General features: G+C 31.8%; 2 protein-coding genes and 1 long non-coding RNA gene across 7 annotated transcripts in view; 1 reads left to right on the forward strand and 2 right to left on the reverse strand.

Annotated features, from left to right (window-relative positions):
• Positions 1–1,674: 1,674 nt before the first annotated feature.
• Positions 1,675–11,559, reverse strand: part of LOC125063285 — a 16,908-nt gene continuing 7,023 nt past the window's right edge. The window contains exons 1-2 of one of the 2 annotated variants that reach the window (XR_007119492.1): positions 2,478–2,833; positions 1,675–2,106 (exon numbers count right to left, since the gene is read on the reverse strand). This is a non-coding gene — a long non-coding RNA (uncharacterized LOC125063285). Of the gene's footprint in view, positions 2,107–2,477; positions 2,834–11,559 lie in introns of those variants that run through there. The other variant, XR_007119491.1, reaches the window with a different exon arrangement.
• The window catches only part of LOC125063280 (venom allergen 5-like), a 12,406-nt gene continuing 3,491 nt past the window's right edge, over positions 2,645–11,559 (forward strand). Inside the window, exon 1 of one of the 3 annotated variants that reach the window (XM_047669651.1) lies at positions 2,645–2,724. Coding sequence is in view for 1 of the 3 variants with exons in the window: in XM_047669649.1 (XP_047525605.1) it covers positions 11,410–11,461 (52 nt within the window). In the remaining 2 variants the exon portion in view is untranslated. Of the gene's footprint in view, positions 2,725–8,754; positions 8,928–11,336; positions 11,462–11,559 lie in introns of those variants that run through there. The other 2 variants (XM_047669650.1, XM_047669649.1) reach the window with 2 other exon arrangements.
• LOC125063276 overlaps positions 3,982–11,559 on the reverse strand; it is a 22,636-nt gene continuing 15,058 nt past the window's right edge. Inside the window, exons 2-5 of one of the 2 annotated variants that reach the window (XM_047669642.1) lie at positions 9,161–9,257; positions 6,205–6,442; positions 5,573–5,656; positions 3,982–5,498 (exon numbers count right to left, since the gene is read on the reverse strand). In XM_047669642.1, the coding sequence (XP_047525598.1) occupies positions 4,303–5,498; positions 5,573–5,656; positions 6,205–6,442 (1,518 nt within the window). In that variant the 5' untranslated portion in view covers positions 9,161–9,257 and the 3' untranslated portion in view covers positions 3,982–4,302. The remainder of the gene's footprint in view (positions 5,499–5,572; positions 5,657–6,204; positions 6,443–9,160; positions 9,258–11,559) is intronic. The other variant, XM_047669643.1, reaches the window with a different exon arrangement.

Consider the following 11,559-nt stretch of genomic DNA (forward strand, 5'->3'; position numbering starts at 1 on the left):
TTTTTAGATTCCTCACACCTCATTTCACAGAAAAAGAATAATAAGTAAATGGTTCTACGCCCTTGATTTGAAAACTGGCAGTAAATATTTATTTATTTTATTTATTTATTTAAATATGAAAATCAGAATTCATAAGTGATTTTGATTTGATTCATATTTTTCTTATTTGTGATTATTCCAAGAGTTTAGAACAAATAACACGTTTCTTCTATCGTAAAACATGTTTTCATCTATACACTTTTTTGTGGGTAACTGGTGATATTCAGAAACAAAACGTACCTACCGCTAAGACGATACTGTTGTCAGGGCTAAACCAAGTTGCGACCAAGCCAAGTACATACTCGTATCCAGAAACATTGTTCTTGTCAAACTTGGCGAAGTCTGATTTCTATTAGGTACTTTTGGTACGATTACAGAATATTTTTCATATTTAAACATATTAATAATATCACCTGACTGTGCAAAATTTGATAATCTATGTAGTAGAACCGTAAGGTGAAAATAATATCAAGTTAGTAGATTTTTAATCCAATAAAGTAGAAGAGAGAAATTTTAATTGTTTAGCGAAGTGAATAATTTCAAGTTTAATATGCTAAATGGCATTCATTATTAATTTTATTTTGTTACATGATTTTCCGTTTTGGTGACGCGTATGTGTCATACAGTAAAGTGTGAATCGACATTCTATATGTTAAATACCGGTTGTCATTGCTTGTTGTTAAGTATTCAGAAAGCTAATTGGAACAGCTGGTATTTGCTGAAAGCACTACGCCTCGTGGAAGTTAACTATTTAGAAAATTAACGGGAGATGCTTTTCTAAACCAGCAATAATATTTATTTCCGTAAAATTAGAGAAACAATTGGGCTTAGCACAAAGAGAGTTAGATGTTAGTTAGAGTTTTATGGATGAAATTCCTAAATTGTAAACTTAAAAATATAATTTCAGGAACAACACCAATGGAAAAGATCGGTGGTTATATTGCAGCCATGCGTGGGATAGTAAATTTTACTAACATTCTTATGAAAGCTATGTTAACCGCTACAGGTAATTTGATAATAGTAAGTATTTACCTTTTTATGTAGTTTATTTCGGTGGTCCGAGTAATTAGGGAAATTTACTATTATTATTTTATCATCTGTATTTGATATTGTTTGAATTGGATAATAAGAACTGGTATTAAGTCTTAATAGCATGTGTGCAAAAGTTATTACCATGGTATTACCAAACATCTACCGGAATATGGTTATTACTAAACAGCCCCACGAAGCGGCACAGTTTTCGTTAACATTAATACAGTTCAAGAACACACTCGATGTCTTAAATATATTTTCGACGATTAGTGACATATTCCACCAAGTTTAATTTATTAGGTCGGGCATGGTATTACCAGACATGTACAGAATATGGTTATCCAGGAAAGCTGTTGAAATCGAAATCTAAAGGACATTTACTATTGTAATCCATAAATTGATCCTATTGTTCAGTTATTGTTGGAATGGTTTCAGATTAGGGTATTCAACATATTGTTCAAAAGTTATTACTTTAAAAAATTCATTAACAACTAATTAACTCTACACATGTCTTATACATAATTGAAAACTTATTATAATTCAAAGCGTAAGAAATTATGATAGTAATTAATATTCAATTTACGTACGCTAAAAACATATATGTAAATACCATGACAGTTTATTCTGCATTTTTAGCAAGTTATACATTCATATCTTATTACATCGAGTTCAGTCTTATCTCCTCTCCGGTATGCACTTATTGCATATGCACAAAACTATTATTATATATTAATAGTACCCTGATATTGTAAAATAGAATTAGAGAACACTACAATTATACACAGAAGAAACAAATCTGCGATGTTTGTCTGAGGTAATGTAATATCACACTTAACGAGTAGACATATGGACCTTTTTATTGGGACATTTTGTTCATCGATTTTTTTCTTATAGGCCAAACCGATTTAAAAAATGGTTCTTTCCTTTTAGATGATAATGATGATCTTATCAGTGGTGCCATATTTAATTTGATTCCCTTGCAAGTTTGTTACTACAACATCCAAAAGAATACATTTTTTTGATTATTGGCTGATCCTGAAAAATAATAAAAAATGTACCTTTTAGTTATCTATAAAAGTACTAATTGTTATTCATCTGTTTCTCAGGTCATAATTGAAAGACTGATGGAAATTGACTTTTTATGATCAAAATCATTTGGTCTTTTTCTACTGAAAAACTAAAAGCGGGAATGTAGTGCCTCAGTATTGTTTTTGACATTTCACCTATAGATTAAACGAAATGTAGTCAACATTGGAACAAAATTTTGAATATAGAAACGAAAATTTAAAGGTGTCTTTAATTAACTGTATCAAAATATATCAAATGGATATTGTTTAAATAATGTGAAAAAACTTTTCAATTTAAAACGTACGTATCACTTATTTTTATATAAAAAATCTATGTACCAATCTTTTTATAAATATTTACTCGGCCCAATACAAAAATCATGATCATTTCTCTCAATAAACGTCTGAACACTATCGGAACGGTCACGGTACTAGAACTAGCATTGATAAAATTATTGTCTGTCTCTTTTGATAAGCTGACCTTTAGTCGATAATGTATGCTAATGATGTCACTCTGTGAGGTTCACGAAACTATAGTGGAACTAAGCGCTACACTTTTCACCGATTATTGTTTTCGAGTTGACAGGTATAGCTATTATTCATTAAGAATTTCCCATTATTATATATTCCCATATACATGATAGTTACTATTTTCAAATGATGCGCATCATGTATATTTTTTATTACTGTACACGAAAAAAAAAGAAGTAGAAAAATTAGTTTTAATTAATCTCTTGTAGAAAAATTATTGCCATTTTTCTACAAGAGATTTTCACATGTTGTTAAGAAAAATGTATATAGATAATAAAATTTGATAGATCAGCATAGTAATCATCCCTTTGTAGAAGTGGTAACAATTTCGAATGTATTTTTTTGGCTTTGTTCTAAATTTAAACTCATATGGACCATTATTATTGGCATCATTATAATAATGCCTTTTATTCAACTTTCGCTTACTTCGATTTTAGTCATAGTGTTATTTAGTTAATTATAAGCCAGAACGATAAAATACAAAAATCGATGTTTTGAATTGTGGTTCTCAGAGATGTTCACAATCGCAGAGTAAAATCGTAGCATATTAGCTTTCAAGGTTGATAATTTTGGAGGATTTATTTTATGTGATTACATAAAACCATTAGTATTAGATACTATATTTTCATTACGATAATAACTTTTTGAGTACTAAGTAAGGTCACAATTGTTCCGTACGTTTCTAAAAATACTTCAATACATTCATAGTAAAACTGGTCCTTGTATATGCGAAATTTTTGTAAGACGAGTTTACGAATGTCTAATGATATAAATAGAGCTGCATATGACGTAATCAATTATGTTTTGCAGATGTCAGTATTGGGCCTCAGCTTACTCATGTTCGCTCACTATCAGTCTGTTTAACTATTACGAGAATATGGGACTTTTTGCCCTCTACTCAACTTCTACATAGTGGACCTTAAAATTAGGCATAATTGAAAAAGTTTCTACAATTTTTTGACAGAAAATTATCAATAGTTCAGTTGGTAATTATGTATTTGGTCTGTATATATCCTATTCCCCAGTGCGGCCAGATCGTGGGTAAAAGGTACCTCTGCCCAGCATTACGCACCGTGCTATTTCGTCTAGAGAAAGGGAACTTTTTATCCACGATCTGGCTGAACTGCTATTTTCATTGGTAGATGGGAAAGTAAAGACGGAAAATAAAACTTATTGTATCATTATACGTATATTTTCATAACAATAATAAGAACATAGAGTGTGTACGCATTGTGTAGTATAGTAACAAGTATTTTACAAAACTATTAATCTAATGTATTTAATGATATAAACTTGATAATAATAAAGGGATCCGGTGGCCTAGCCTGTAAAATTGATGAGTTTCAATACGGTCATGTGACGTGTAGAAAAAAGTCGTTTCGAGATAAATGAGCTTTAAGTTTGAAGTAAGTATTATTTACTTTTCTATCTGCTTTTGCACTGACCTGCAGAACTTGAAATATCTTTAATATCATGGCAAAAATTTAATAGTAGAGTCTTAAAAGATAATACTTTTTAAATGTCGAAGAAAAAAAATCGATTTCGAGAAAATTCGAGACCACCAGATTCTACTAATACGTCAATAAGCTCATTAATTAAATGATCACGCCAGCAATATTTCCTTACAGCCTAATTATTTTTCAATAATTTTTTGATGTTTGCCTCTCATTTCTTGCATTTTGTTACGAATAGTGTTCAAAATCAGCTGCGATTCAAATTCAACCCAATTTTGTTCAGCCGCATGTTTTTTAACATAATCCAATAAAACTGTTCTTGCATGTTCATCTAGACCGGGCCTTACCCTTGTTCCCTCCAAGTCAAATGCATTGGGTTTTTTTCCAAATACAGAACATATACTTAATGCGTTTTCGGTAAAAATTTCCAGTAACAACGATCGCGCAAGGATTTTGCTGTCTTTCGACGTTATTTTAATGTTGCTTAGTTGAATGGCGTCTATGTACACCCGTGAATGTGGTAGGAGTTCATTGACACCACTTTTCTTTTCCCGATGCTTTAGGGTCCATCTTGAGTCATTCGGATCGTACTCTGGTGGTAAAGTAAACTTGCGCGCTAGGCCACGGATCTTATTTAGTGGATTATTATTTTTAACTTCTGTACCGTCACTATTGTGTTTTTTCTCTTCCTTTTTTCGAGCATCATTTTGTACTTTTGATCCGGTTGCTTTATCTGAATTATTTTCATTTATATTTACTTTCATCATAATATTTTCTAATTCTTTGACTGCAGGCTCTAGATCACCAATATCAGGACCAGCACAGACTTCATTCGTTAGCTCAATAAACTGTTTTATGATCTTACAATTTTCCGCAAACGCAAGATGCATTTTCTCTAAAATTAATTGGTTTTTTTCAAACTTACTATGAAGTTCTTCTAATGTTTCTTTGAAATTATCACCAAAGACTGATCGTAGAGCCAATATAATTGTCCATTTCTTCATAAGGTTATTTTCTGATGGTTTATTTTCTTGGTTGTTGTTAGTTTTATCGCTTTCTTCAACACATTGGCTAGTTTTCGGAAGACTCTCTTTTGTGGCTTGATCTGGCAAACTAACGGTTTTATTGCCTGATAAAGATATTCTGAGTGACTGTCTTGTTAAATATCTTCTGGCTTGGGGGGAAGCATGGGCAGTTCCAACTTTGCTTTCCTTTCGGCCTATTCTTCCTTCGGCATTAGTCAAGTCAAGTTGCTTTGGTATTTCTTTGCTCACTGGTTCTGCATCACTGTATAGAGTTGAAGTTGTACGGACTTTGTTTGTTTTTGAGCTCGATTGTGATTCGAGTTCTTTCTTGTCCGATGTTGATGGTACATCTGGAATGCAATTTTTAATTATTAGCGACCCAATCGAAAGAAATCCTTTTAAATGTCAACAGAATACTATATACCTTCGACTATTTTCGTGCTGCTCTGCTCTTGATCGCATATTTTATTCAGTATCTTGATGTAGTTTTTTGCGTCTTTATAGGACTCTATAAAAAGAAAAGACAATTTGGCAGCCGAAATGGAAGTAAATTTCAGAATTAATAAAAACATAAGTATGTACTAGGATTGTACAAAAAAAAACTATAAAATCTTCTAAAAATAAAACTATATATTATGTAAATATACATGCATGCATATATCAACAATATGTTTTTTCTGACTCAGCTCGCCAAGTTCAGTCGGAATATAGCAAAATTTTTCAAAAGTTCGATCAAAACTCGATTTTCGAAAAACGGGGCAAAAACAATAACTTCTCGATTTTCAAAATTTTTAATTTTCTTAGCGGGAAGTTGATTAATAATTTCAAGTACCCAAGCCACGTCGAATTACCCTTTTAGACTGGTATTATTGACAGAGAAGTATCACCAGTTCAGAATTAGAATAGAGACTTAAAGTCAATCGCAGCAAATAGTTTTTTGCAAACTTAGCGGAGGTTAAACTGTTTGCAAAATTTTATCAGATACTATCTGCTCGCTACCCAAAAAAGAGGCCTTACAGTGAACACGTAAAACGATAATCGTTACAACTTACTTACTTGTACTGTATTTTATGTTAGCCAAAAAATCTGTCCAGTTTTCTGAGAATTCTTGTTTCTTAACACGTTTTTTTACTTTTGATAGTACTTCAACGGGAAATTTAACAAGAGTTGGACCATCTGATGTTTCACGTAACCTTATCCAAGAATTCGGAACGCAAACATATTTTTCAGGATCCTTGTATGGTGGTTCCAATAACTCAATCACATGAAACTTAAACTCTTTCTGTTTACTCATCTGAAAATAAATCGTTAAATTAATCGAATTTATCACCGCTATGACGGCCGTCATGCAAATGACAGCACCACTATTTGACGTTACGGTGACACCCATCGTGAGGTATATACATATTTACAATGCAAATATTATTTACACTAGCAGCAATAATGGAAAATTTATCACTGTGATTATTGATGGGTATGTGAACAAAGGGCACACCTCCTCTAAGAATTAATGCAACTCCACCATACCCATATGTTCTGTCTTCTCTAAGACAGCTATGTCCTGGAATTCTAAAATTGAATCCGGGACGAAGCCAAGTCTCTTGAAGAGAGACGACAAATGGTTTGTAATTATTCACTAAAAAAATTAGGTCACTTTTTTACTATTAATGCTCCGGCAATTCCATTAATTCTGGACATTAAGACTGGTTTCGTGGTTAAAAATGTGTTGGCATCCTGAAATGTTTCAAATTGTAGGGACAACATGTTCCTTCCAAGTTTTTTGATGCTTCCGTTTACAATACTTTTTTTAATGAAAAATTCAAATTGTACTGGGTGAGTAGATCCGGTTTGATCCGTTTGTAAAAAAATTTGGACATGCACAACATAAGGCGACCTAGCAGCGCCCCTCGCGCTTGAAATATTATAAGAGTGAGCAGTCTCGTTATGTTGGATTTCAGTGCCTTTATCATCAGACTCAAGCACTTTAGGAATAACATTGTCTTTTAAATTATTAGGGGAAATTTGGCAATTATTTGGTTTTTAACTGAAATTCTCTTTCTTTTAACGGATTTCGTGTTTTCCGAACAGTCTGTATCTATAATGCAACCTTCCGTTTCCGTTCCCGACGCATCGATTGTGACTACATGAGACAACGAAGGGATGTCCCTCCAGGGTCTTCGGGCTCCAACATGGACGCCAAGAGAAAAGTCCTATCTACATATAATCCAATGAAATTACTTACCAGGCGAAGAAAACAAACTAAAAATATAAATAATCAACAATAACTACTAATATACTTATATACACTTTACAACTGATCCTTTTATATTAAATTTTCAAAAAATTAGCCAAAAAAAAGGAGCCCGCCTATTTCAACACTTCCCGCCCTTTTTTTCCAGACTTGGTTATCATACAAAAAAATTTGGTACACTAAGGCCCTTTCTCCACTACTCCGGTCCGGGAATCAGTCATGAGAAAAATATCGGAAGGCCGGATTGCGCTTCTCCACTTTATCCGACAATAATCGATGAGGAAAAGTAAAATTTCTTGGCTTTACGATTCACAATGAGTCCTGCCTTTTATCGCCAAGAACTTTAAGCTATATGGAAGTATGTCCAAGTAAAAGAATGAAATATTATCTAGAAGAATAGTAACTGGAAACATTCATGAGTGCCAAAATTGTTTTCCAGTGTTGTAAAACTAAATATTTTACACTAAAAAGCTACTTGCTAATAATTTCTGTGATAAAATCAACTTATTAAAATTAATTATAAATATTATAATATACGTATTTATACTGTATTATAATGTAAGTTTAGTTTTCAACATTGTAATGTTATCTGTAACTGTGTTTTATGTCAATTAACTGTAAATCATTATTGTTTATAATTATTAAAGAATTTTTTAAAAGTCTATTTTATTTATACTATACGTCATAACTAGTCCAGGAAAAAAATAGTATTTTTACTGAGTCCTTTAGTATAAATTATGTTCTTGTAAGACGTAATTAAACAATTGTCGTTCAAATGTTAATATTTCGTATTTTTTTTTAAAGATAATTCACACCAATTGACCGAGTCCCATGCTAAGCTGGTGAAGCTTGTGTTATGGGTACTAGGCAACAGATATACATACATATTATAGATAGATAGACATATAAATACATATTTAAACAACCAAGACCTAAGCACAACACCAAATGCTCATCACATCGATGTTCGTCTCAGCCGGGGATCGAACCCGGGACCCATGGATTCGCAGTCAGGGGTACTAACCACTAGACCAATGAGTCGTCATTCGTCAATTGTTGTAGATATATGAAAACAACAAATCTACCTAGATACTTGTATATTTATCATGCAACACGTATATTAACTAAAACCCATATACTGTATATTTATTAATAAAACGTTCTAAATTCGGAATATTTTATTTCCTTGGCAAATTTATTACGCTTTTTTATCTTAAAATATGATAATCTACTTAATAAATACTTCACTAATACTATGGTATAAAAATATAAATAAATAGCAATATAAATTGATTTGGTCCAGGTTATCCAGATTCTTTCAAATTAAAGAAACTAAACCTGTGAATTATAATTTATAACCTCTTGGATACTTGGATCGATAAAACACTGCGTTCCGATCTAGCAAATTATCGGATCGTTAAAAACCGGATGCCGGAGTAGTGGAGAAGTACGTAAGTACTGTTGTGAGTTTCTAAATCGGATCGGTAATTAACGTTTGCCGGACTGGAGCAGTGGAGAAAGGGCCCAAGTACGTTCAGAAACTGTTTACATTAATTTTTAAATTTTGAACAAAATATTTTTCGATCATTAAAAATCACAACGATTATTTGTTTTTATTTTACTTCATAATATCTTCTTGTAAAAAAATAATTTCTTCTTTTTAATATAGTTTAGCCTATCGAACGTGGACGCGGCGCAATTCTTACAGTGAAACCTTTTTTGTTCGAATTATGCACACCACCAATTGTTAAAATAGCTTACGTTTAGATGCCACCTTTGTGTCTGCTGTCCAAAAATTGAGTTGATTCCCACAATATGGCTTGATAAAGTTTAGTAAACACTGTCTTCACTGTTTGACCTTCTCTCAATAAAATTGCACAACTGACAAGGATCACAGAACACTATTACTTCTAGCGAAGAAGAACAACAACTTCATAGTACTATCGTATGGCCCGAGAATTTAAAATGGTACGCAAGTACAGAATTTTAAGGAATAATTTCATGTAGAGAAATAAAACAAGGAGGGTACATGGGTAACATTTTTATTGAAATACAATAATTAAAAACAAAAAGTCTTATCGTATATTCTTATTAACAAAGTATTTATTTGTTAATAAGTATATATTAAGTTGCAATAAAATTAATGCATTTTTTATAATTTAATGAAATAATCGAATATTAATCGATTTACACTTTTACATACATCATCACAACTTAATATTAAATGTTTTTCAATATATTTATTTTTCTCTTCCATGATTTTGTGGACGCTTCTTCCATAAATTTATATTTTTTTATTTTACAAAATCTTTTTAAACATATAACAATGTACTTTTATAATTGTTTCAATATTTACTGCGTAATGTTCTTCACATTTACACATTAGCCAATCTTTGTGCAAATTTTAAGTTAATAAAGTATATAAATTAATTTAAATTTTATCTGAGTGACTGTGATCTTTTAGATAATTGTTTACCAAATTTGCAGCATTTTCAACCATTTTACAACTGTACTGAATGTAATTTAAACTACACCTAACACCGTCACATTCTTCGAATAATGTAAACAAATGACATATCTCAGTGTTCTGATCTGCTAGCGTAATAATTTTACAAAGAGTACAATTTAGTGCCAGAGGTCGTCAGCATGTTATGATTCACAACGCTCCACCTAAGGATAATATATTTAATTTAATTTCCCATGTCCAGGAATTTGATGAGTATTTATTTATTTTATGCACCAACAAAGTAGTCACTAATACAAGTAATGTAACACAAACACTAACACAAGCCAAAGTGCTACCCCAATTATAGCCGCATACCACATTCTAAATTTTTATAAGTACAATAAAAGCAGAAAAAATTAAGTTAAGATAAACCAAAATTACAAAATTAATTGAATTAATTGAATAACCCCGATAAAATCTTAATGAGTAATCAGCTGAGCTGCTAACTTTTTGAAAATTGATGGGGAGTTTGAAAACATATCTATTTGGGGGAATTCACGACCCCCCCATTGCGATCCAATACCATCAATTTCAACGCTATGAATTAAATTATAACTCCTTAAAGATATATTTAATGGAGCATTCTGACCCAGATTTGATTTTGCAAACTTAATTCTGAAAGGAGGCTTTGCAAATCGTTGCAGCTTTTTAGGAACAGAAATGTTTACTCTGGTCAAGATATCAGGGGTATCCAAAAAAAAGTACTTGAGTGATTAGTAAATTTATTTTATTCGGTTTCAAAAAGGGGGTTTTTTAATTGAGGTAGTATCTAAAATATTCTCGTCGAACTGATAGCATTCTTCTTCAAGTCGGTTACAAATACGTTTCACACTTTTGATAGACACACTTTGAAATATAACTAGTATATTCGTAAGACTGAACTATTTGTCATTAAAAATTAGCCAAGATTCCTTTCTCGCACATGTCGCTCTAAGTATTTGGCATCTTTATAATGCTCATAATTGTTTTGCTGTGATATCTAACCGGTGATTATGGTTTGTTTAGATGTGTGGCACTCGTGTAAAACACAATGTATTGGCATTATTTATCCTCGTCTGATATGAAGGTAGATTATTTTCAACGGGCCCCGTGCAAAAAGGAAAGTTTCAATGTTGTTACTTACTACAGTAATTTACTCTAAGAAAGTATATCATAAAGGTTATCTTTACATTAAATAAAATGAAGTTCCTCACTCGTATCTATCTGCCTGTATGACCCAGATTAATTCAAGAATTACCAACCCGATTTTGGTAGGTACGATTTTCACTAAATACGTAAAATAATACAATTGAAAAGGAAGGAAAAATTATGGGAAATACGTTACCTTAAATGAATTAAATTTTCCCAAAAACAGTTTTAGTCACTTTTACGTAAGCGGTTTCGATTGTTCCTCGTTGTACCTACATTACTATCAGCGACTACAAACTGTATATAATGTTAAGTGAGACCGCAGTCAACAAACCTCAGTCTTGTTGCATTAGCGGCAGAACATTAGTCGTTAAAAATGTATCGGTTTGTTCTTTTCTTAAGTTTGTTTTCCTACGCAGCGTCGAAGTGTTAGTATCAAACTTTCAATAAAAAATAGTACTGTCCATATGGAATGTACTAAAATGATGTTTTTCGGGTGATATTCAAATTTTGAATTCTAAACACT

Source organism: Pieris napi, chromosome 3 (genome assembly GCF_905475465.1).
Source record: "Pieris napi chromosome 3, ilPieNapi1.2, whole genome shotgun sequence".
NCBI classification, from domain to species: Eukaryota; Metazoa; Arthropoda; class Insecta; order Lepidoptera; family Pieridae; genus Pieris; species Pieris napi.